General features: G+C 39.2%; 1 protein-coding gene across 1 annotated transcript in view; it reads left to right on the plus strand.

The window, feature by feature from the left end:
• PRTG (protogenin) overlaps positions 1-27,785 on the plus strand; it is a 120,489-nt gene that overhangs the window by 83,667 nt on the left and 9,037 nt on the right. The window contains exons 12-15 of the mRNA XM_018557557.1: positions 19,542-19,637; positions 23,797-23,983; positions 25,858-25,985; positions 27,409-27,579. Of these exons, the coding sequence (XP_018413059.1) occupies positions 19,542-19,637; positions 23,797-23,983; positions 25,858-25,985; positions 27,409-27,579 (582 nt within the window). The remainder of the gene's footprint in view (positions 1-19,541; positions 19,638-23,796; positions 23,984-25,857; positions 25,986-27,408; positions 27,580-27,785) is intronic.

Consider the following 27,785-nt stretch of genomic DNA (forward strand, 5'->3'; position numbering starts at 1 on the left):
TCTTGAATTAAATGCAAGGTCATGATTTCTGTGCTATAATATGGAGTACTCTGCCTAGCGGATGTTTCAATACTTAACATTCATTATGCCCCTAGATCAACATTGCTCGGTGCTATTGAATTAATGTCCTCCTGTGGCTTGTATTACTGTTGATTAAATCCATTTCACTGATTCTCTTAGTAAAAAATATTTTGCAGCTTGGTGTCATTTTAATGGAACTTTTTTTTCTTCTTTATTTTACTTGGAAGTGCTGTGTTCAGTTCATTGACATAAATTTGTCTAATGATTCTGTGCAGCTGACCATGGTTTACATGTATGTGATATTTTCCTCTTTCATGCTCTGTAATCAATCATTACAGAGGACCTTGCAGCAAAATCAAACTAACCCTTATCTATTAGCCCACTCCCATGTAAAATAGGTTGATTAAACCTAAAAAAAAATAATTCAGAGAAAACCAGTAAAAGATACCGCAGATCTCATGTTCACCTAGGCACCAGTGATGTCAGGATAGTAGGAAAGCTGAGAATCCCAAATATTGCAAGTTTGCATTCTCGCTCGGTTCCCAGGATCCCACAAGAAGGCTGACTGGCATCAAAGGCACATAGTCATTCGGTCCAGAAGCCGGGGTCTGTATTAAGTATCTTCTACTTTTGACTGCTGCTCGTTTTTAATAATAAGTAATCTTTTTACTACATAAAGTGGGACTCCAAGCAAATGCTACATATGCTGTTGAAATACATGATTGCTTTACATGTCAAAGAATTTGTAATTGTGTTCAGCCAGTCTTCTGATCCAAGCATCCCTGCCAAGCAGCCAACCAGTCATTAACCTCACTTTTCTACTCCTGTAATCACCCCTAATAGCTTGGTTATCAACATGCCCCCAGTCTGTGATTGGGCAATAAAATAGCAAAACAATGCTGAGGTCATCACTCTGCTGTCTCCTCCATTAGGTATGTTTAAACTGTTTGTTGAAAGCACTGCTCAAACCAATAGAGCTCTGGCTGGCTCTGAATGTTACCCCTGCCACTCCCAGGGTAAGCTCTGCTGTACAGAGGTTTACATGAGGCTAATATCAGGACAGCTTTATATATGCAAATCCTATGTAAAAGACATGTCATTGGTTTCAAATGATTACAAAACTGAATTAAATGTTGATTTTTTTATTATATGCCTGGAGTTCTACTATACATCCTTGGAAGAAAGAGGATTGTATAATTATCATATAGAAAGGAATGGAGAAACGGAAAAAAAAAATGATGGACTTGTTTAAATACACTTACAGGCTTATTTGAATTTGCGCAGTAAGTGCTGGAACCACTCAAAATTCATTTTTTCCCCCTGATCTAACTAGAGTAAATAGAAATCTGTTTGTTATAGGTAACTGCACATTGCACATTTTCATTTCTCTTTAAGCTACTTTATTAAATAACCCTATTAGATTTTTGATCTGTTCTTCTCCATCATCTTTTAGACAGTCTGCTCACTGCTGATAACTGAACAGAGACTGTGGGATATACCCTGATACTGAATATTTAAATGTGAAATATGTGAAGTGTAGGTGACCCCTATATATTTAAAATTCATGTATATAGATTAACTGCATACAATTGGGGGCACCGATTTAAAACAGTATTAAAGAAAGCCATATTATTTTTACAAATATTCCATTTTTTATTTGGTATGTTTTAAAAAAAAGACACCTAATATTGATATTTCCATAAAATACAATTCTTTAATACAAAGATAGAACATTCACCATTTATGGATGACCCATTTAATGGTAGTGTCAAAGCATTATATTATTGCTGCCGCCTGTAGTAACTATAACATTTGGAAGGGTATTACATAACTTATTACACACAGGGGGTTAGGAATGAGAGTTAGGCTATACACTTTAAATATATATATATGTAAAGATCATCATTAACAACATTTAACACATTTTGTTGGAGTTCATTTCACAGTAGGAAAACCCATAAAACATGAAATGGGTCATAAAATAGAAAGGCGAATGCATAGCAACTAGTGACTTCTCTGCAAATGTCTATAAACAAAACTTCCCTGCAGAAAATGAAATTTTATTATTCAGCATTTATCATGCTGCATGCCAGACCTTGGACCTTTATCAATTGTTCTCAGTGCGTGGAAGTGACCGTTTAGATGTGTGGGGCCTTCATTAGGTCTTGGAATGTCAAAGGGGAAGACTTGAGAAAACGCATCTATTAACACATGAAAGAGGTGGGGGGCTGAACAGAAAAACATTGACAGCATTTCATGAAAAAATGCTTTTTCTTCTTCCAGCATGATCATTTAGGGGTAGTGTTCCCTGCCATTTGAGGTCAGTTTGAGATCAGTTTGAATGTACACTAAAAAGTATTCAAGTATTTTTTTTATGTTCTTGACAAGAATAAAAATAACCCAGCAAAATGTATTATAGTTAGATTTTAAAGATTTTCTGATGGTCCAAAATGTTAAAAATTATTTTCCTCAGTCTTACAAAAATGTAATTCATTATTTTGAGTTGAGGGATGCTAAAGAAGACATTTCACTTCAAGGTGGAGTTGTTTTTTTCTTTTGATCCATTTTACTTCATTATCTCATTTGTACATTTTGAATGTTTATGCATTGGGGAAAAAGAAAAGTACTTGATTATTCCAACCTTTATTAATAGGTTCCACAACCAAGAAACAACGAACAGTGATTTGTTAAGTCTGTTGATAGCAACTGTTCTTGGGGGGAAAGGTTAGATTTAGCTGATCATTGTTGTATAATCTCAGGTATGGCCAAAGCTGGGTTGCCTGGCTGCTCTCCTGCAATTCCTTTCCATTACATTATCAGTCATGCTACAGTGATAAAACTGCAAGGGCTCCAGGGGTTTACCATGAATAGAAGAGGTCCCTTCCAGGGCTATCTGAAGGTATGCCCAATTCATTCTTAATTGCCAGTACATTATATACTGCCTGGCCAAAAAAAAAAGTCACGCACTCTAATATTTTGTTGAACCGTCTTTGATCATGGCACGCGTTCGCCGTGGCATCTTTTCAATAAGCTCATGCAATGTCACACATTTTTTTCCATCAAGGGTTGCATTCATTTTTTGCCAAGATCTTGTAGTGATGATGGGAGAGTCAGAACTCTGTGTGAAGTCTTCTCCAGTACATCCCAAAGATTCTCAATGGGGTTAAGGTCTGGACTCTGTGGTGGCTAATCCATGTGTGAAAATTATGTCTCATGTTCCCTGAACCACTCTTTCACAATTTGAACTCAATGAATCCTGGTGTTGTCATCTTGGAATATGCCCGTTCCATCAGGGTCTTGCAATATATAGAGTTAGGCAGCTTACTTGATTTTTTGGGGACATAACATAATTTCTTAACCTAGACCTGACCAACTGAAGCAACCCCAGATCATAACACTCCTCCTATGGAAGGCTCTTACCTATTTGCTTAGCTAAATCCTGGTGGTGACTTTTTTTTTGGGCAGGCAGTGTATGCTCTAGGATTGCCCACAATGTCCTAAAATTCTGAACTGACAGTTTGCTTTTATGGCCTTAGCCTTCCTACTTCCCTGACTTTCATCCACCGAAGGCTGCATTTCACATATTGAGAGTGGTCTTGTGTTCTGCTCCATTTATTTCACACTGGCTTGGTGATACTTTTACCTTCACTTTAGCTACTAATGACTGTATGATTCTCAAAGTTTTTTTAGGTCATGCTTTAGCACCTTCATAGTAATTAGCTAACGGCCAAGCATGTCTAGGAATGGAGTTTCTATTGTATTGCCACTGTATGTTTATATACTTCCACATTTGCCTGTGGCAATAATGTGTCCACCTCTATTGCAGGAACAAGGTGAAAACCCAGTTTTAATGTTTTAGAGAATATAATCTATTAGTATATGTTTAATAATAGCTGTTTTCTGAGAACCTTTTTCTCTTGGGTCAGTTAGTTCAAGAAAACCTTCGCTAAAAAAGATGGGTTTGTCATTGGTGATTTATTTATAAAAACGCTAGTTGCCTGGCTGCCAAGCCGAACCTCGAACCGAAATGCTTTGAGAGTTGCTGAGCCATAACAAAAATAAGAATCAATTCTGAGAGCTCTGTTTTCACACTGATTTGTCTTGATGCAACTACCAGATCAACAATTCAGAGAATACCAGATCAACAATTCAGAGAACCTTGCGGACAGACAAATAAGTAGCATTTTTAAAAGCATGGCATCCCACATATTTCTTTCATTATGGGTTTCCTCTAAAGCTGCACTGCAGGAAAACAGCTAAATACACAGCTAAAAAACAAATCCGTGCACTGTATGGTTTTGTAATTCTACGAAGCAAGTATTGTGATTCAGACACATCTGCCAGACTGCGTAGCCAAATCTTTGACCTTCACTTGTAATAGCACAGCAGTCTTGTGATGCAGACTCTACTTATATCTATCTTGCCAGACAGCTAGACAGCAAAGTACTGTATATGTAAATCCAGTCACGTTGATCTCATATAAGCTTTAGCATATTATTGTAATTTTAAAATATATTTCAATAGTTTTACGTTTGCTGCTTTCAATAAACTAATGCTTGGTGATCCCACCATGAAAGAACTTCCTGTTATAGAGTCTCCCAGTTGTGCTCCTGCAATGTTACCCTGTCACATAGGCTTCTGCTGGAGCACATAATGTGTGCTGAAACGGTTGTTTCAGCACACATTATGTTGGTATGTTATCGGGAAACCCGTCCTGTGAAATATCATGCAGCTATCACTTAAGTGAATTTATTTTAAAAAAGAATGGCAACTAGTTATTATAAACAGTGCTATAAAAATGGTATTCAGTTATGGTTTACATCTACTTCAAAATGCGTCCACAACATTGAACCTGTATACCTGTGAAATGGCACATTGTATATAATTGTAAATGGAGGCATAGTTTACATATGCCAGTGTCAATACAAAAAAGACAAAAAAATATTAATCTAGATTTGTACATTTGCATCGTGATTTGTTTCTGTTTTTCTCATGATTGTATGCTTTTATTTCTTGTTTTTAAAAAAAAATTGATTTTCTATTAACATTTGGTGTGAAAGTGGAACATAGATAAAACAGGTGCATGGAATCTGTGTGAACGAGACTTCAATTGTCTGTAGGATAGAAAGTTAAAGAGGATTTGAGATGATTTGCATATTATTTGCATATAATCTCTTTTTTCTTGAAGTTAAAGTTTTCAGATAGAATGGAATGCACAGGCATAAGAAACATCCATCTAAATAATTAAAAGATAGTTTAACTTACAGTATATGCCATTGCTACATGAAACTAGCTCAAAGAATTGAGCGTTCTCACATCTGAGGACACATAAGCGAAAGCAATTATTTTATATTAAAAACCACAGAGAAAGATTTGGATTGTAAAACTTCACTGTGTCATAGCTTGGCTAGTTTAATACTGCTATTTAGAGCTTGAATTGTAACATATTCTTATTACACAAAATAAATTGTTCTGGAGGAATACATACTTGCGTATACTTAACGGACAGCTCTGTTTTGTAAAATATTTTTAGAAAAAAAAAACTGTGCAAATGTTAGTTCCATGGAGTCCTACCCCTTACCAGAACTTGCCCATATGTGTCTCTATTATCACACAATAATATTGATGTACTTAAACTTGCAGAGAGGGACAATTGCTTCACACGGTAGTGGGCACAACTAAGAAATGAAAGATCAATTACTCTCCCACATACTCACAGGAAGGTCAGTTAATTAAAAATGCAGTGGCAGCTGCTGATTGTACCTGTGTAAGCTGCTGTAATGGCAGCATCTGCCTCTCCATTGAGATCCTGGAAAGCAAACCATATTCTGAAAAAGAGTCTTAGAAGACCCGATTCTTTGAGTTACATGGGAACGATGGAGAACAAACTGGAGCTTAACATAATGATGATGAGAATTTACTTTAGCTGCCGTAGAATTATAATATTAACTAATTGCTGTGGCATTTGTCTCCCCAATGTCATGCCCCTCAAGAAAAAGACTCTTGTCTTAAGAAACCACAGGAAATCACAGAATTATCATACATTATCCCCAGTTTATCAGGAGCCTAGTACCTATTTCTGTGAGATCTACCCAACAGTTGTTTATAGGCATTCTTCATGGTTTTGGGTCTGGAGAATGACAACATGATTAAAAAAGCAGAAAAGAATGAGGATGAACGTTACTTAACTTCTCTGTGGCTGCAGAAAGCACCACAAAGGATTACTTTTCAAACACGCAGTCTTAATAGTGGAGCGGTTTATAGAGCCCATATAACATCCCGGCGAGCCGGCGAGGCTTGTTCCTTTGTCAGTAAGTCACATTTCCAAGATGTCATGCACATATTTCAGAAGCTGGTAGCCAAGTGTTTATTTTACACAAACTTTTATATAATTTGTTTTAAAGTATATTGTGTATACTGTATATAACAAAGATGACAGCAGGCCTATAGAGCAGGAAATGGTACAGATTTAAATTACATAGCAGAATTATAACAGAGATGGAAAGACAGAAGTACCTAGAAAAAAAAATGAAAGCCGTAGAGGTCACTATGTTAGGCAACACCAAGTGGCTTATGCATTAATTCCAATTAAAAAATACAGGAAGGAACTAATGGTATCTGCGGATACCAGACGATGGCAATTTGTCAGGAAACAATCCAACCATAGTAAAATCGTTAGTATGCCTTATACAGATATGCAGCTTGGTGCAAGTCATGTTATCTAGCAAAAGGGACGGAGGAGAACTGCACACATATTTCAATGTTTTTCTGTTTCAGTTTTTTGTACCACAAACCTTGTCCAGTTCTCACACATATAAATTAAAATCTGTGCCACGCCATCATATGATGGTCATAAAATGGTTCCTTGGGAGCCACTAGGGTACTCTCATTAGATAGATAGGGGACAATTGCCAGACCCAAACTCTAAAGTAGGGAAAGTCAGGCCCCTTGTAACAAAGTAAAGTCCCACAGAGGATGATTTTTTTGACCATTAGGGGTAACAGCACATGCTTTGTAATGTCTGTCTTTAAAATAGCTGACAGGTTCACTTTAAAATAAGCTGAACAGGCGCCCTTGTGGTTTGTCTAGTCCCTTCCTCCAGTTGGCAGAGGAGGCTGAGTCGTTATGAGGTGACACAGCACTGCAGTCCAGGCAACTGAAGGGGAGACAACCCTGTGACAGTTTGAAAAGGCAGCCTACAGAGTTGTCACTCTCAAGCAGGAAGTGATACCTTGACTGAGAAACTGGCAGGATCAACAGCTGAGTTTCCATTGAATGTACAAGAGTAATTTAAAAACACTGAACTCCTTAAAGGTAAAGTGTGTTCTACTCCACAATGTACATTTTAAAATACATGTACAAATCACAGTTAGTGCTACTTTAACCAGAACAGAATAACAGTGGTATGATATTAAAGATTTATAGGGAGTATATAATTTATTTGGAGCACACATAAATAACTGTCCATATATGTAGACTTTTTATGGAGTTCTCTAAGTGATGTGTCACTGATTATTTGAGAATTACAGGTTATGGTGAAATTTTTTCCAGTTTCTGTATTATTCTGTACATTTTCCAAGCCTATAATTACAGTGCCAGTACTCTGCATCATAGGAATTGTTGATTGAGTGTTCTTAGTAAAACTGCTCATTTGCAGCTCTAAATTCCATAAATCATTTTCACTTCACACTGTGGTCTTCAATTAATTTATGCAAGTGCTCATTGCTTATATGATATAGGAATATTTATGTTTCATCTTTATTATTCAGAGGGGAAAATATGCATTAATCCTGTTTGCAAGTTTATTTGTGTGACACTTGCCCAGATAAAGTCTTCAGGTCTAGATGATCCAGTGCTGTGAAACCATGATCTGTCTGCTAATTGAATGGTATTTGGTAGACACTTTTATTGGTGTCCTGCTAAGAGAAGATCCGCTGTGCAGACCTGTAATACAGATCAAGGCTTCAAAGGCTGCCCACAGGCCTGGTGTTTACACATCAAATAACATCTGTTAAGAGTATCTGGAGAAGTTAGTAACTAGCTTGGGCTGGCCATAGACAGGCATGCCACCAAATGCAATGGGTGTTAAGACATCTGCCTGTCCCTGCTTGCATTGCCATGTCATACACATAGATTCATCCACCATGTGGATGGAGTGCATGTGTACTGAAAGATTTGTTCAATTTTCTGAAGAAAAGGTAAAATCATCATCCAGTAACAGAAATTTCCTAATATACTGGAAAATCTTCTTATGCAATAATGAGCTCAGAAGAACTCATCACTAGCTAATCAACCCATAAAAAGCCCAGTCCTTGTCTTATCATCACAAGTGACTCTGAGATGGATTCATAGCTCGACTCCAGCCAAAATGGTTCAGTAGGAACCTCTGCCTGGTTTTTATGGTTGTCTATGTCCCACTTCTGGAGATTTCCAGATGACAGGGTGTCACTGGGACAGAAAGTGATGGGGAATGTATCCAATGGTTTTTATTAGTAAAATTGGGAAGGCTTAGAAGATGGCGGGCTTTAATTGCTGTCTGTCTCGCAGTCTCCCATTTCCTACTTTCTTTTTTTGCTAACACAGCATTAGAAGGTGGGTAAAACATTTTGCCTTCAGTTGGGCATTATTCATTTATAACCTTGTCAAGTATGGGTAACCTTAGTGTAGCATTTACTCTTTATAGTATTACATTTATTGATAATGACCGTTGCTCTGTATAAATCTACTTTGGTTCTTGTTGCTAGTAGTAGTCAGTCACATTCAGCTGGTTTTGTTCTCTAATGTTGAAGATGTTTCACTTCACTTCAGCTCTGTGTTAGGAAAATACCCCAATATTTCCTGACAGTCAATAGAATTGAAGATGTGGCTTGGATAAGCTATGAAACATCTTTAACATTGAATATAACAAACTAATACTAGCTATGACCTGGATAAATGAGAACTCTTATGTACATTTTGGCTCCTATTGATGTATAATACATTTAAACTCTGGTCACCCTACCTATATTATGCTTCTGTGCCAACAATTGATTGTGTAAAATCAAATTCCACTTTGTTGAGCACATACTGTACGTCCTCTGTAGCTTACAAACTGTATGTTTTTGTCACCAATACTTCCCAGCCATCTCACATAATGTGACATTGGTGGACAAACTACCATGTTGTGTTCTGATTATTTAGAACTGCACAGAACGTAATGTCCAACCACATTTATACATATTATAGGGGACGTCTAGTGACAAGCCAATTATATTGCAAAAAGGAAGTGTTCTTTGGAATGTCTGAACCAGGTTAACGACACACATCTCTTGCATGTGCCATTTAATAAAGCAAATACTCATTCTTTATTCAGATACTGTATATACAATGGACCACATGACAATTCTCAAGTGAGCTGGCTGGGGAGACCAGGAACTCATTCTTCTCATGTATAATAAAATTTAAAATATCATTATAAGTCTCTGTAATATGAAATCACAAATGTAGTACAGCCAATATCAAAGCATATATCCTATTTTGTTGATGATTTACAAGTAGGACCTCAGTCTGTCTTGAAACTGGGAGAGAAAGATTTTAGTACTTTGTAGAGTACAGAGAAAGCTAGTTGATAAGAAGGGAGGGTTAACCTTATGAATATGTTGCTGCTCTTTCACTATCCAATATCAGTCTAGGACGGTCCTTGACCAAGCTGTATTTTAAGCGCAGTTGAGAATACTGAGATCAGTAGGGCTGCAACTAATGATTTTTTTCATAATCGATTAGTTGGCCGATTATTTTTTCGATTATTCAGATTAAAAACAAATAAATACCATCTTTAATTTAAAATAAAATACACAAATGCAGGGTTACAACATAAAGTTTACTTCAGAATAAAGCTGAATGCACAATTTTTTGCAATCACATTACACTGGAGCACACAACATCGGAGTACCGTGTGTTCCAGTTCGGGCGATCACACTGTGGGTGGGAGGCACGTTTGGGGTGCCATTGAAATGAATGATGCTGCAACGCACCTCCCGCAGCAGAATTTGTCAGACCAAAAATGACTTTTTTCCCCAACTTTTATAACTTTTGTTTTTAAATAATTGTATTGTAAACACATGGCACTTGAATAGCTTCAGCCAGGGAATGACAGCTGCCAGTGGCAAGATTCTGCAGAGGGCAGCTGAATGTAAATACAGCAGGTAGTGGGCTGGTGCAATAGCTAGCCTGCTATTGGCCATTTCAAATTGCAATAGCCAATAGCAGGCTGGCTATTACACCCACCCACTGCTTGCTGTGCTCTTTTCCCAGCGTGGAGGAGAGAGCTAGGAGATCCAACCAGTTGACAACTATTCTCATTATCGATCATTATCAATGAATCGATTAGTTAGTTGCAGCCCTAGAGATCAGATCATTGCAGTGTGTGATAGGGATGTCTAGATTAGAAAACTGACGAAAGAAAATAAACATCTTTTGGTCTGTAAGGCAGATCAAACATACACAGTTCAGCTGGGAATTATTCTGTTTTCCTCCAGGTACACTTTACAGACAAGGACACTCTTAGACTTCATTCATACTTGCCACTTGCATTTCTGTGCTCTATATGCAGAGGAAAATCTGTTAGGGTAAATGCTGTGTTTCTGCTTTTAGTTGCTGAGCATTTGCATGTGTTTACACATGTTTACGTGCATTTAGATGCAGCTGGTACCAAATCCTAGCATCCAAACACGTTTACATGTGTTTTGGTGTGTTTAGAAGTTCAAATTGATTCCTAGATGCACCTGACTTTTATTTTTTGAAAACGCAGATAAACTGACTGCAGATAAAAGCATCTAGATGCAAGGTGTGAATATACGCATTGGAATTCATTAGATGCATATATGTGTTTAGAAAAGCTTTTTAAATGCATATGAAAGCATGTAATCGCACCTAGTGTGAATGAAGCCTTAGGGGGTACAAGCCAGAATATCGTAAATGACATCAGCAGTGGTACCCATATCGATAAGAATTTAACACCTAGAGCATTGAGCAAAAGGAAAAAAAATTGAGCATCCAGAGACACACAGACTGCATAGCTCCCCTTCTGGAAACTGATTCCAGAACCCCAGCACCACACAGTAAGTTCTGTGTATATAAAGTGAGTTTACTAGCAGAATAGCTCAGTGATTATCATTGTTGACTTGCAGTGCCATGCTGGGGTCCTGGGTTCATTTTCAGCAGGGGACACACCATGCGTGCTCTAATCTGTCTGTCCCTGGGTGCTCTAGTTTCATCCCAAATACATACAGCAGTGTTATCATTGTCAGAGTAAATGTTCTCAATGCTGAAGACATATTATTTTTATTGCCCTGCACGGGGGATTCAGAATAATGTGAATGGTGTTGTTGGGGGTCTCTAAACAGTTTTCCTGCTCCTTTTTTTGTTTACTTGGTGTTTCAAATTGTATAATCCTTACGGAGTGATGTAACATGATGACAGCATTAACCACATTACCCACAATTGTGGCTTTAAAGAAATCAAATCTTTATCCTGAATTTGACCTCCCATAAAATATTGGCAGTGAACTGTCTGTGAACAGGGAGTTGGATCATGCCACTAAATCAGAGAAACAATACATGGGGTTTCTTTGTATTTGTCTTTTATAGTGCTTGAGGCATCCACAATTTATTAGTTCAGCCTCTATGGACACAACACTTACTTCGTGCCCGGTAAACTTAGAAATATATTGATCTGTCATGTGTGGCTTTTCCCCTCTGGCGCCTTAGAGGTTAAATGTGCAAGCCAGAGGTGTGATAATTGACCCTCACCGAAGCCACAAAATAGTTATATACTTACTGAACCTTTATTGTCTTGCTGCTTTTACACCAGAAGGTCCTCCATCAATAACAAGGAAACATTTGATAATTGCCTGTGCTTCTAGTAATCGGCAGGAAGTGGAAGCGCAGATTTCTCCTCTTGGCTTCATCTGCATTGAAAGGAGTGTTCTCATTACTCAGCTAAGGATTATTTTACTTGTTATGGACAAACATTTTCCTTTGTGCTGGATAATGAATGTGACACTCAGGGCTTGTTCACACCATGCCCTTTGAGCTGCACACCATCGCACATGTAGGATGTGAACAGGGACATAGAAAACAATTGTATACACTGTACATGTGTAGAAGCATGCAGCTCAATTGACATGATGTGAACAAGCCCATAAATCTTTGTAAACATGCACAATTTTGTAAACCTGTATACACAATTTTGTAGCATTTAAGTGCTTTCAGACGATTTCTCAGATTACAAAATCTGCTGCTCAAGGATTTCTGAAAGAGAACTAGGCACCACAACTTTTTAATAATAAAAGTGGTCAAGGGTGAGGTCGGTGTTTTACACATTTAGATGTCTCATGCACTACACATCACTATAATATATAGAGTATATATTATTACGTATTATATATACTGTAGACTGGTCTATTATATTCGGGGAAAAAGTATGGCTGAGTGTGTGGATCTAACATGTTAGTTATATATATGTTTTTATATATATATATTTTCTTCTGTATTTCTTTGTGTTAGCCTAACATCAATTGCTTCAAGCACACTTTGGCCAACCCCAGATTTTATGGCAAAGGTCTTGACCCAGATGTCACTCTGGTCCATAGTGCTAGCCCTTTGGCTGAATGATGATGCAGACGGTATTGTGTTGAGAGGTTGGTCTTGAGGGCAGTGCACTCACCCTAGAAATCAGGACCAATGAGCTTCCCAGCCGGACTCTTGGAGAACAATGCTTTAGTAGGGTATACAAAATCTTACAACACAAAAGAGCTTGTAAAAAATGTACATTTGAACACACCATACGTTGAACCTTCACACCTCAATTCAACTCTTCAACTTCTCTTTCACTGAAAAGATTAGATTTTTTTTTTCATCTTGGTGACTTGGTACATTTGTGTTATTATTTTCTTTTTCATTTAAAGACGTGCTATATATTTTAAAGTGATTGTCCAGTCATTCATTTTAATGAGCATCAGGAAAGGCTTTTTAGAAATATTCTGTTGGTTCTGTGGTTGCAGCACTCGCTCAAGTAATAATAGGTTGACAATGCTGCTTTACAGGAAGGAGATAAGTCCTGTCTTTTGAAGCATGTTATGCCTGTCAATATTTAGACCTGAATGCCTTGATTAGTATTGCAAAGGAACAATAGTTTGCTCCATTACATTGTGCACATCTTTTAAAAATTCAAAGAATATTGTGAGCAAGATCAGTGGTTCTGTTTCCATTTGTATTAACAGCTGTAAGCAACGCTCTAACATGCTCGATTCCTTCTAAGCTCCAGGCAAAATAATAGCTTTAGCAGCTATGTGGCAAGTTGATAGAAAATGTGTGTTCATAGCTTGGCTTAAATTACAAGGTGAAGAAGCGCAGTTGAAGGATGATTAATTAGCAATCCACTTCATAGCCATAGTTATTGTATTTGTCTTCTTTATGTATCAAACAAGAGTCATTATGAAAGATTCTAAAGTAAGATCTGGCTGCTTGGGAATGTATCTAGTTATAGATTGTTCCACAAAAAAAGGTGTCTGCTTTTTTCCAAGAAACATGGAGGGATGTAAAGAAAATATGAATTATGTATTGGTTATATGATTATTTATGAATCTGCACTCATTTATCCCAAGGCACTCCAGGTTTTTAAAGCGATGAAGCCATATAAAGTGTAAACATCCCCAGACTGGAGTGAAAAATTATTATTCTGGTCCAATCAAAGGTTGAGGTGATCCAGATAGAGTATCCCCTGTTTTCCCCAAGATGAAACAGCAGGCAAGCTGTAGGGCTATAAATTGCAAGTCTGTTTTGTATATAGTCCTGATAATGGAACCTGTGATACATAAGGCTAGCTCAAAATACATTGATGCCATTGTTTTATTAATAGTTTTACCAAGTAACATTTGTCAGCTTAATAAGAAAGATTTATTGACACCCATTAACAGGATTAACTACCTACTCAGCAAGGTTAAGTGCCTTTGTAGTGCTATGAATTATTGACACTATCTCTTCTCAAGTTGCTATCAAAAACATCTCATCGTTGTTGAATACATAAGATTCCTTGTTAGTATTCAGAAGTGAGCAGTGACATCTGGTGGTAGGAACTTGCCTGAGGGGCCCTAAGAATACATATTGCCTTCCTTCTGTTCCTTTCTAATATCCCTGGCTAGAATACCAACTAAATAACTAGTTCTTGAAGTGGAAGGAGGAACTCTTTACTGTTGACATTCATAGGTTTCTGCTCTCATTTATGATCCCCATAGGGAGAGATTCAAGATTATTTTGGGCAATCCTGATAATTATGTCAAGTTCTTTGCAGTGTATACTTAGCTTGGCTAGAAGATGCTGCACATGAAGTCTTTGAGCCATGCATGAAAGTATTTGCTTGTATGCATCTGTGTCTCAGTGGTGCTGATTCATGGAAACAGTACAGGGAAAATAGGTTTCTACCTGTTAGTAAGTCCTTTCGTTCTGTAATTAGCATTGAGAAAATTAAGCATAATAAATGCAGACCAGTCATGTGTAGTCTTTTTTTTAAAGGGTTTAGACAGATATGTGGCTGACTTGCAGCACTCAGCATCTGAAAGGCCTGCTGTAGTTAAATATCAGGAGATGCATCATGTTCTTATACTGGATGAAAAGAAGAGGAGCAAGCTTTGCATTCATGTGGTAGATAGACAATTAGGGGGAAAAAAGAACGAAGACAGATAGTGCATTACGCCCCCATTCCTTGTCATTGGCACCAAAAATGTAACAAGACATGCAAGAAACACTTATAGGGTTATTCACAAAAGGGTGAGTAGTTTGGAGAAGACAGGAGAAATGAACAATCTAGGACAACATAGCTGAACTGGAAAGTCAGCTGAATTGGAGAATTTTTCCAAATCAGCTATTTTGGCCTAGATTGTTCACTTCTCCTGTCTTCTCCAAACTCTTGACCCTTTTGTAAATAGCCATATTAGTAAAAAATTGCTTGAGAGAAAACCAATGCAAAATAATGTATCACTGGTACCACACGCCTGACTTTCTGCATTCTTTTAATCCAACGTTATCCCCAAATTGCTGGAGATGTGATTGTGCTAGACCAGTGGTTCTCAACTCGTGGGTCGCGACCCAAAAGTGGGTCGCGACACCCTCTGCAGTGGGTCGCGGCGTCATGTAGAGGTACCCTGTTTCATATATTCTGCCCAGATATACAGCCCTTCTGGGAAATCGTTAAGCTTACACTAGAACAGGTAATTGGACAAACTCTTTCCTTTTCTCCTATACACTATTTGCTAGGTTTGATGTTTCCCCGCCTTTTCGAGGGCGAATGGCAGATTGGTGATGCATGTCCTAATAGCGGCTTGCTGTCTCATACCACTACAATGAAAACGGAAGATCCCCCCATCTAGACTTGTACTATATGCCCGAATTAAAGATGTTCAGGTTATGGAATATTTGACGGGACGGCTCAATAACACTCTCAACGCTCATGGGAAAGTGTGGGGAGCATGGCTTTCCCAGGAAGAGAGCACTAGCTGAGGTGTGGGTACAGGCTGGGGGTCGTGGCTTGGACAGTGACTAATTAAAAATGGAACGGTGCAGATTGAAGTTACCTGGGGGAAGTCCTGGTACATTCCACCCATTTGGGTAGCTACCCTGGAAGATGGTCTTTTACAATTTCTTATTCTCTCTTCTTCTTTCATCACTTTATTCTTTTTTTTCCTCTTTCCCTTATATAAGGTTAAGACGTCTGATGGATATAGAACTCCGTAAATGGTGAACTGCTACTAAAGATACCAAACTTTACAATGGCTTTCCCAGGAGGAGAGCACTAGCTGAGGTGTGAGTACAGGCTGGTGGTCGTGGCTTGGACAATGACTAATTAAAAATGGAATGGTGCAGATTGAATTTACCTGGGGGAAGTCCTGGTACATTCCACCCATTTGGGTAGCTACCCTGGAAGATGGTCTTTTACAATTTCTTTTTTCTCTCTTCTTGTTTCATAATTTTATTCTTTTTTTTCCTCTTTCCCTTATATAAGGTTAAGACGTCTGATGGATATAGAACTCCGTAAATGATGAACTGCTACTAAAGATACCATACTTTACAATGTATATTGGCTTAACCTAGTAATATGGGATTGTAATGATGTAAATTGGGAACCTCCTGTTTTATAATGAAGTTGTTTACCCATTGTATACGGAATCTTTTATTTTTCTATGGACAGTCAACCAATTTTGTGGCTAATACAGATGTCTTCTTTCTTTGTATAAAACCTCAATAAAAATTGTCAATTAAAAAAAAAAAGCTTGAAGCTCCAAAAAAGTTCATGAGCTTTGCCACACGTGGAGCAGTCCACTAAAATACATGGGCTGCCCTATGCGCGACATACAAAAAACGCACATAAACAAGAAACATTTTGCAAGTGTGGATGGGAGCTTCGTTTTTTTAATTTTTTACCTGAAGCTTCCTGCTTTTAGTACTCTGAAACACATTGAAGTAGAGTTCAGAATTGTAAGCTGCCAATAGAACGCTGTATGAATTGTGTACAAGAATTTGCACAGTGGGTGGCCTGTCAGCACCCTTCCTTCCGGCATCTTTCGATCAGAAAATTGAAGGAGCTGGATGGAAAATTTTTTGGCAAACATCGACAGCAGACAATCCGCTATCTATGCTGTTTGGCTCATTGGCTGGATATAAAGAATATAACAGCGTATGGCCAGCTTTAGCTTTGTTAATAAGCTGAAATTGTGTACATTTTAATCATCCAATCCTGTGCAAGTAAAATTTCGTTCTTTTTTTTTTTTATTTCCTTTGCACATAATTGGATATATGAGTGAACATAGCTTCACCATAATTACTAAGTGAACATTCACTTTTCTACATAAACATTTGAGTTCATGTACTAAAGGAGTAGAAGCTGTCAACTTAGCAACATGAATGTTGGTCAGTAAGGTGAACTGTGTTCACTCAGATTACCCAATCATGTGCTAGCAAACATTAGGTTTTCTTCCCCCTGCACATGACTGAATGTTCAAAGTGAGTACAAGTTTTCCATATTTACTTTCAGTTTGCAAATTGAATATACACTTTAGAAAGTGAAAAGAGGTTGTGATAAAATAGAGGGAACATGGGGTCCTTTTGAATACACAAGTGAAAAACCTTTACAAGTAAATCAATCCCAGTGTCTACTCCGCCCATTCACACCACATCCAGATCATCTCCAGACCTGACCAAAATGCATCTTAATGTATCCCTATGCTATTTCAGGCCTCTGTTCACCCCAGCACAGTCCGTACCAGACCAGACCAGAAACATACTGCATGTCTCATTTTGTCTGGTCTGGAATGCACTGGAACTGCGGCAGGTTCACACCATTTTCTGGACCAGATCTGGTCTGGAAAATGGTGTGAACCTGCCCTTAGTATAACAACCCCATTGCCTCAATCGTGGATGCTTCTACATGCTGTGTCTAAGATTGCTAAGGACAGGGGATGTTTCCTGATCCTGGAAGGAATGTTTGTGGCTTGCAAGTATCCATCCATTGACCGCTTTATTTAATTGTGTGCTAAGAAATGAGTAAGTCATTAAATGCTGAAAAAAGAGTGTCTATTTCAGTACATAATTGTCATATTTAATGTATTGTATTTTGGCATATTTGTGATGTGTTTTCAGGGTGGTTGTTAGCCAATTAATACATTAGAGGATAACAATTCTGAGTTCCTTTGTTGGTAATATTAATCATAGTTGTCATTTTGTGTCCAGTGACTATTATTCACTTGAGGGAATATTATTTTTTAAAAGTGTGGCATTTGGTATTCTGTCCAATTACCTTGAGCTGTCACCCTTAATTTGAAGTGAGCTGCTTGTTGAGTGCAAAGTCCAGAAAGCCAAGAAGTGAACCGTTTACAGCTTTCTATCAATGATGTATACGCATGGGGCTTTGGATAACTAAGACTTTTCGTATCTTTGCATCTCAGATATACCATGACTAAACCTCTGGTAATGATGGCTCACTCAGCTGAAACCTATAAGCAAGGAATTACTTTAGCAGCTCTTTGGCAGAGAGTGTCAAGGTGCATTACTTTGTAACATGATGTAGACCTCAGAACTGAGCAAGTGGACTCCATTCTCCATGTTCATGTGAACACTTGATATTTACGGGTTGCAGATCACCCTCTTCCTTCTACGCTGGAGCTCCTGACTTTGTTTTGCAGCATACTTTCAAGTAATTTTTAGCTCATTCACATGAGTAATGCACTCATATTTTTTAGCACCAGGAAAACAAAGTGGCAAAAGTTTGTTCCTGACATTTTTAGGTACTATCAACACAGGATCATGTACAGGAATTACTTCATTCACATTGAATTAACTGATTCAATTATAGTGAAGCATCATTATGTATGATTGCTGTAGGATATTGGCTAATATACTTGTTTTTTTTAATCCAATTCATATTCTTTACATTTGTATTATTGGATATATTCAGATAAGGTTTTACTTGAAATAGAAATATACTATATAAAATGTAGATAGACACAGAATACACAAAATGTTCATCAATAGATCTAATAAGGTACAGTTACAGAATGCTTGCATTGATTTGAGGAAACAACAAGGATTGTGTAGGCAATACACTAGCTAGGTTAGTGCTGTTAGTCTTTGCTTAAAGCATCAAGGTCTCAGGTTCCCTTCCCAGGGATAAAATCTCTGGTGATTTGTACATATTTTCTCCAGATGCTCCAGTCTTCTTCCAAGTCCAAAAACGACTAGGTTAATAGGTCAAAATTACCCGAGTGTGTTGACAACTTTTTCAATAATCGATTATAATCGATTATGTCGATTAGTTGTTGCAGCCCTACTGTTTACATGGACAAAAATGGTCACGTTGCTGGAAAATTATGAAAATATGTTTAGTCAGCCTATGTGATGGATTTTGAAAATTTTTGCTTTGACTTGTACTTTGAATTTAAAGGGTCAGTCCATTTAAAATTTATATTTCAGTGCCATTGAGTGGGGACTTGTATGTATTGGGCTCTCAACTGGCTAGGTTTCTTTACAGGAGATCTCAGGCTTGCCATAGCTTCTACAGTGTTAATCTATCCACTCCTGGCACAAGCCAACCGTCAGCAACCTTCTCTCCACTGGCACTGTATGATCACACAGACAGTCGTTCACATAGATCAGGCACTCTTTGTATTCTCTCTTTTCCATAGCTTCTATGATATGGTCACACCCTCCCAGATGAATTTGTAGTTGATTTTATGGATTATGCAGGAGGAGAGGGAACACGCCTAGGTAGGGAGGAACACCTAAAACTTCAAGGTGGATGGGGAAAAAGTAAAGAATATGTGAGGAAGCTTTTGCTGTTATAGGAGTGATTATCTCAGCCCACACAGCTTCTCATGGAACTGAAATAATCATTCCTGGGTGGACTAATGCTTTAATACTTTACCGTATTGCATGACTTATGTTTGAAAGCAGATTTTACTGAGTTGTCTATATGTGTTCTCTCGTTATTAGATCCCAGAGGAAAATATCACGTAAGGTTACTTGCTTATAACAATTTGGATGAAGGCTATCAAGCTGATCAAACTGTCAGCACTCCTGTTTGTGTCTGTAAGTAAAATTAAGTTTTATTCTTTGATCTGAAAAGTGATATAAATACCAGAGTCTGTATTACACTGTTACCTTCTGCTCATTAGATCATCCTTGCTTTATTATAAAAAAATCTATACATCTAAAGCCAAAACTTTTTTTCCCCATTTTACAGTAGAGTTAAAACTGCTCTAAGGGTTTTTTTGTTTTTTTTTTGCTATCTGTGTTTCATTAGAGTTATATTTCCCTTAATTTCCTATCCTGTAGACTCAAAAGGAAGTGAGAGGATATCTTTCCAATGTAAGAGGAAATCCCCTCTTAGACAGTTGTCATGGAAACATGTGTCCACGTTAGAAGATTTCCCCTCCACCCCTGTTGTGGTGACAACTCAAAATTTTGGATTTACCCCTCACATTCCGTCCAGGTGACATTGGGGATCAGGATAATTAGAGAGAGTGAATCTTGGTAACAGGGACACATGCAGCAATAAACCTGAGGTTCTTTCTCATCCCATCAATGTTGACAACTGAATCCTCACAGTCTAGCCAGTAACATAAGAGAAAAAATTCCCAGCACACTTACCAGCTAGCCTGTGAAAGAAAAAAATGACACTGTGTAACAATTTGTGGTAAAAACAGAGGTTTTAGTTGCAGAGCATTTGCAAACTATGCGGAAGCCGCACTATCTCTATGTAGCGCAGCGGTCCTCAACCTGTGGGCCGCAACCCAAAAGTGGGTCGCAACTCACTGTTGAGAGGGTCGCAGCATCCATTTCTGCTGTGCTAGGTGAGAGGCTCCTCAGCCTCCTCCTAGCACAGCAGTGTCAGTGTCAGTCAACGGGAGGACAGCAGAGGCTGTGAATATAAAAGTGCCGCTATACACACTCCATGGCCGCTGCAGCGACATCTAGTGGCCGGGGAGTGTGTACAGCAGGGCTTTTCTATTCACAGCCGCTGCTGTCTTCCTGCCTCCCATACAATGCGAGCTCTGCAGGAGGTGGGCGTCTAAGCAGTGCTGGGGCTGAGAAGACTGCATGGAGACAGAGCAGGCAAGCAGGTAGCAGGGGCTGCAGGGGCTTGTATTCTTGTGAGTGTGCTTCTATGTTTAGTCCAAAGTCCAGTACCTTACTAATTATGGAGTCCAGCGCTCCATTGGGGGTCACCACAACTTGGCAAATGTTGCCAAGGGGTCCCGGCCCTAGAAAGGTTGAGAACCACTGATGTAGCGCGATCCTAACTTTACTCAATGAGAGCCCCCATCTTGTATCATATATAGCAATAGATAAATGAAGGGTAGGTATGACTGGAGTTAGCCCATTCCTCCTTACAGGCAAAGGATCACACCAAAAGCCCAGCACATCACAATGGCAGCTGAAGCCCCTTGTGTGTCCCCACACCAAATCCAGCAAAACAAATAAGACAACCGCACAAATCAGTTTATAACCTGTAAGGTGTAAGGAAGGGCTTTTCACAGAACAAATATAAATTTCCCAGTACACTTACCAGCTAGCCAGGAAAAAAACAAATAACACTGCCCAACAAAATATGTGGAAGCTACACTGCCTCCTGGCTAGCTGGTAAGTGTGCTGGGAAATTGTTATATTGTTTGTTCTGTGAAAAGCCCTTCTGTCCTCACCTTTAGTAGGCTATACATGGTGCAAATGTAATCAAGTACCAGCCCAAATTCCCACTATCGGCACCCTTTCAGCCGGCATCCCTTCGATCAGCTGATCGAGAGAGCCAGTTGGAAAATTCTTGGCCAAACAGAGCCAGCAGCCAATCGGGTATTCTGACAGCAGTTGGCAGAATACAAAAGAAGCAGCAGGGGGATTCATCCATCCATGCTCGTAAGCGTTGATGGAGGAATCTGTTATATTTTCTTTGTTCAGCCCGCAGGTTGAACGAAGAAAATATAATTGTGTATGTCCGGCTTTATTTTAAGGTAGTTATAAATTGATTGTTGCAGTTGCCATTATTGTTAAGCTTGCTATTGCCGCATTGGTTTTATACAGAATGTTTTTTCATGTATTTGCCAACTATCAGTTTAATCATTGTAAATAGCGGTGAGGTTTCCTAGGAGCACCCTGAACAATCGTTTTACTTGTATCGCTGTACTTGTATTTACCTGACCCATCTGAGCAAGATTGCAAAAGTGGTTACCTTCCGAAAGTGGCTGAATGTGGGTGGATGCCATTTTAACCCTTTCCCAGTTCTAGCAGCCTGTAAAGGAGATGGAAATAATATATGTGTCTCATCCAGGATACAAATCCCATGATGCTGTGTGCGGTCTGCTCCATGCGGTCTCCCTTTTGCAGGATGTCAATACTTGGTGTGACTAATATCTCCCTCGCTCCCCCTCTCGTTCTTATGAGGAACAATTCACTGCATCCTATGCACTGGGCATTGTTCACATTGTGAACAATCTGTTGCCTTCTGTTTATTACAAAATAACAGCGCGGTCTGATGGGGAGCTCTGACCTCAGCCACGTAAAAGACTTGTGCTTGTCAGTCAAACACAAGGAAGAAAAGCACTGTAGGAGTTGTAGTATTGTGTCAGGGCATACTCTCTGGCATAATGACATAGGCCTACTTTCAGCACTGCCTTCTCTATTCCAAGTGACTGGCAGTAGCATAGGAATGGGGGAATCAATAAAAAATCAAATGCCGAGCACATTATACAGGATTAAAGCATTAATTTACAGGTCTGTACATTTATCAAATAGCTTACATATTGTCTATTCATTTAGATATGTCTGCTTAGAAATCTGTACAGGTATTCTTTCATCTTAGGAAAAACAGTCAGTGTTAAAGCTGACCTTGGAGATAAACAGATGTTGTCTTAATACAAGGGGCATGTCTATTCTTCCTGGAATCTTGGTGTATTTTGTGTATTTCTTTCAGATCTGTGCAGTGTGAAAGTTTGCCTTTGTGTAGGAGCTTCATGTAAAAAAGACCGGTCACTGCTGCTCTCTCTTCTTGTGCAGGGTGACTGGTCTTGCATCCGCCCCCTCCTGTAGTTTTCTGCAGGCAGCCTGTAGTGGGGGGGGAGTGGATTTATATCCTTTGTGGCCCTGGAGGAATATATTGAAATGAACAGGGTTATTCACAAAAGGGTAAAGAGTTTGGAGAAGGCAGGAGAAGTGAACAATCTAGGACTGGGGCGCCCACAATTTTTCATCTGGAGATCTACTTTTCAAATGACGAGCTCAATGAGATCTACCAACGACAAAACACCTGCATTCAGGGGTGGGAGGGGGCGGGACAGTGCATTGAAGTAAATGGCACCGCAATCGCCCGAACCCGGAATACAGGCAGATTAGTGTTGCATCCACTATTTTTGAAGATCGCACTAGAGTGGAACGCAGGCATTAATGTGCCTGCGTTCCGGGTGCGGGCGATCACGCTTAGGGCGGGGTGTGTGGCTGCGGTGCCATTGACTTTAATGCACCGTCACGCCCCCTCCCGCCCCTTAATGTAGGGAGCCGGCCGGCTTGCGTTCCAATGTGTTCTAGAGGCCAAACACTCTGGAACGCAGACTTTGTGGCGTGAACCAACCGTCTCTTCTCTCTCTCCTCACGCTCTCTCCTCTCTCTCTCTCCCCTGTTTCTATCTGTTTTCTCTTCTCACTCTCTGCTGTCTCTTCTCTCACTTTCTTTGCTGTCTCTCTCTTCTCTCTCTCTGCTGTCTCTTCTCTCACTTTCTCTGCTGTCTCTCTCCTGCCTGTCTTTTCTTACCTACACTGCAGCAGCTTCCCAAGTCTCCTCTCCTCTCTCCTTCCCGTCTGCAGCATCTGACACATTCAGCCGCGGAAGGACAGGACACAGGTCAGTGAGCCGATCGCGATCTACCAGTGTTCGCTTTGCGATCTACCTAATGGTCACCCCTGATCTAGGACAACATAGCTGATTTGGAAAAATTCTCCAATTCAGCTCACATTCCAGTTCAGCTATGTTGTCCTAGATTGTTCACTTCTCCTTCCTGCCTTCTCCAAACTCTTCACCCTTTAGTGAATAGACCCGTAAATGTTTTGTTCCTGAAGTTCAGCTTTACACCTGTAATCTGGTCCAAAATAAATTGTATATGTTTCCTGGCTTAGAGGTCATAATCTTCAGCAAAACATTAAGAGCTGTAGGAGCTTCAGTAATTGTAAAAGTATGACTGTTCTTCTCTCCTGTAATACAGCTGTCCCAGATCACATGGTTCCACCTCCTCCACCACCTCATCATCTGTATGCGAAGGCCAATAGCTCATCTTCTATCTACCTTTATTGGGGACGACCAGCATTCTCCTCTGGCCAGTTCATCAACTATACTGTGCGTTGCAATCCTGTCGGCCTACAGAATGCGTCATTAGTACTCTACCTCCAAACGTATGTACAACACTCTAATGCAACTTTGTTTTTCTATAGAGCTTTCTTTAAGAAACTTCATGGATATTTTCACCCTTGAACAAACCCACTGGAATAATGAGCAATAGCAGGCTTAAGGTAGCCATACACTTAAACCGAGTATACATGGTGCAGATTTGCACAGTGGGTGCCGCTGTCTGCACCCTTCTGCCTAGCATCCCTCCATCAGCTGATTGAAGGAGACTGTCGGAAAATTCTCGGTGAAATTGAGCTGGCAATTAATCAACTGTTAGCTTGGTTTGGGTATTCTGAAGTGAACAATTGATGAAGGAATCTGCTATGTTTTATAGATTGAACAAAGAAAATATAAGCGTGTATATCCGGCTTTATACACGCACCCACTGTGTCTGACCGTTCCACCCTTGCGACATACGCCGCACAGATACACAGCACATTGCCGGGCAAGATCCTCCTTCCCCCTCCTTCCTCCAAGTGCCGCGGCTCGGCCAGGCCAGCCGAGGACGCGGGCTGGAGATACCCTGGGAATCCCCTGGACTTCCTAATTGGCAGTATATCCATCTTTGTCATATGCATGCAGAGACACTGTTTGCTCCCCTGTGACAGCTTAACCGTAAGTTATACACATACTTTTTAACCCTCATGACCCAGCCAGTCACAGCAGACTGGGCAGCATTTATCTATTGAACAAGTGTTATGCTATACCCAATAAGTATCTACTCAGGTTGTTGCACTCTTCCTTTTTGTGAATGTGAATTACCGGGTTCCTCTCCCGGTTTGTTGAAGAGTTTATGCACACCATCCCCGAATATACCAACGACCAAGATAGTTGACCATACTACAGTGGAGCGCTTTCCATGCTTTTTTTGTTTTATATATCCGGCTTTATACACCACTGTGGGTTGAAAAAGAAGAAATGCTCTACGCTAAACAAAGCCCCACTGGGCTATTGTAATCTGACTGTGGCAGGTGTGTTGCTGTCAGAATACGCAAACAGTGGTTGCAGCTGAATGGCTGCAGTCACTGTTCAGCCGATTGGAATATTGGTGTTTTGGCTTGAAATATTTACATTTAATATTTCTACATGGATTGCTTATAAAGGAATCGGCTTCATCGGTGATGTCGGTTACATAAGGCTTTGTTTTGTACGCTTAGACTTAGTTATCATTACCAGACATCTACTATAAGCAATATATCTAAACCTTGAATTATGAAGGTGCAAAATACATTTGGTCTGCCCGAGTTCTGAATGCATGAGAGTATCTGATCCTAACAGGGTGAAATATAAAATGACGTCTGCCTAGAAATGTGTTCTCCTGAATCCACCCAATACCAGAAACAACAGCAAGTGAGCAGTGCCGTCTAAAGCATTTTGAATTTCTGAAGAGCATCACATACAAATGAACAGCATAGCATTATCAGTGCAGAAATATTGGGGTACTTGGGTGACATCACCACAGTGTGCTAATTTTCTACAGTCCTTGTCCTTCAGTATCAGATGTGAGACTTCACAATGGTGCATTTGCTAGGAAAAGACCTTGGTTGAATATGCAGCGAGTATGATATTCGCCACTTTATAAAAAATGAATAGCACAGAAAACATTGTTGCAGGGCAGTTATTACCAAATGTTGTTACATTTCAGTGACTGCGGCCTGAACTGCAGAATGTGATTCACAAATCTAATAAATTATTTGATTGTGACAGCAAATATAAATGTGTCCCTATGTAGGGCCCTCTGAATCATCAGTTATAGACAGTACTGTTTTAGCATTGTAAATCTGTATTCATTTTTCAATCCAAGCTGAGCCTGACAATGTAATTCCTTGCATGACATCTGATTACAAAGCTCTGGATCGTGTTATATGTATCTCTGCAGGACGGAACCTCATATTTTAGTTCAGGACCTCGAATCGAATACCAAGTATGAATTTGCTGTACGGCTGCACGTGGACCAGTTGTCGAGTCCCTGGAGCCCTGTGGTTTACCATTCCACGCTCCCAGAAGGTAAGAATTATCAAAGCCATTTACTTTTACAGTGTATTGAATGCTAATAGTCCCTCAGGTCCTGTAAAACGGGCTGCAGCATAGACTCAGAGCAGTTATTGTGAACGTTAGTGCGGACCATATGGCTTTGTGTGATGTGTTGATCAGCATGTTGACACATTTGTAGGCGAGTGTGATACTTTTATATTTGATGTATTCATAACTATGATTCATGCCCTGTAGCTTTGAATTCTAATACACTTACACAGATAGGTGCTTTGTGTAGCCTATGTAAGTAAAAGCTGAAACATATCATTTTAATATGATGATATAACCCTACATGTATTATTTATGTCATGTATGCTATTAGCTGAATGTGGAGAAAGCATTGATTTGCTTTCTTTTAGGTCATCAGGTATTTAGTGAACGGTGTATAGAAAGCAGAGATGAAAGTGATTTACTGCTGGATCTCTGCTTATAATTGGAATCATGTGGACTGTAAATGATGATTCTCTGGTAGAGAGATGCTGTAAGCTAATTCATCTATAATAAAAAAAAAGTTGATACAGAGATGCATGAAATAAGAACACTTTCAAGTGTTCTCCCAGCCAAACATATTTTTTTCTGTAGTTTTGGATAGCATAGGGAAGGTTTAAAACATCTTTCAGTACATTTTGTGCTGTGCCCCTATGAGCAGATTTCCTCCCCACTTCTGTCTCAACAATCCTCTACAAAGTGAGGGACTGTAAAGTTTGGATTTCCGGTTACTTTGTCTTGTTGATGGTCATTGAGACATAGAGAGAGGGCAAACCTCTCCTGCGGGGTACACAGCAATAAAAACGTTACATAGGTAATAGCACTGCCTCACTCTAGCCAAAGCTAAAAAGACGTTTTGGTTACACGTACACTTTAAAATCTATATAAACTTTGTAACATATCAAGGTCATTATTTTTAAAGTCTTGGAATTCATCACTCTTAAGTGAAGGTAAAACATGTCTGCATATGGATCACTACAGGAAACATGTAAATGTAACCCGGGTGCTCTAAATACTAATATATCCAGTGTAAACGGCATACTATACATTGGGTTGGATTTACTAAAGGCAAATAGGCTTTTCACTTTGCAGGAGAATGTTTTCCTTAGCTTAGAGAATTAAGTGAAAATTAATTTGTGAAGAATACCCAAGTACATGCAATAAAACCTCATTTACTAAGCTAAGGGAAAAGTCCCATGCAAAACGAATAGACTATTTGCCTTTAGTAAATCAAACCTATTATCTCATAGTACTATGACCTGTGGAAAATGACTGTTAAATCAATAGCTGCTGCGAAACACTTTCATCTGTTCAGTAAATGGATATACTGTGATGAAAAATTCAGATTAATATTGTCTTCCTCTTTGCTTTGCTAATAATGCCCTTGAATATTTCTGTCTTAACACAGCCCCCAGAAGTCCACCAGTAGGTGTGAAGGTGACATTGATTGAGGAAAACACGGCTTTGGTCTCTTGGAAACCCCCTGAGGATATGTATTCATCTGTCACCCGATACACAATATTATATGCATCTAGTAAAGACAGTGCTGCTGGCAAATGGCAGAATATGCACCGAGATGGTAATATACCTGCTCTTGCCCAAGGCTGAAATTCTGTGACATTTTTGCTTCTGGTTGTTTTCATATTCAGTATTGTCTTAATATATCAGTAGGATTTTCTGAATACATGTTGGTTGATATATCCGGACAAAGGTCATCAAACATGCAGCACAAGATTCCTTACATTAGTGCTGCTATTTAATGATTCTTTCCAATAATTTATCATT

The sequence above is a fragment of the Nanorana parkeri genome, unplaced genomic scaffold (assembly GCF_000935625.1).
Source record: "Nanorana parkeri isolate BGI_ZX_2015 unplaced genomic scaffold, ASM93562v1 scaffold290, whole genome shotgun sequence".
NCBI classification, from domain to species: domain Eukaryota; kingdom Metazoa; phylum Chordata; class Amphibia; order Anura; family Dicroglossidae; genus Nanorana; species Nanorana parkeri.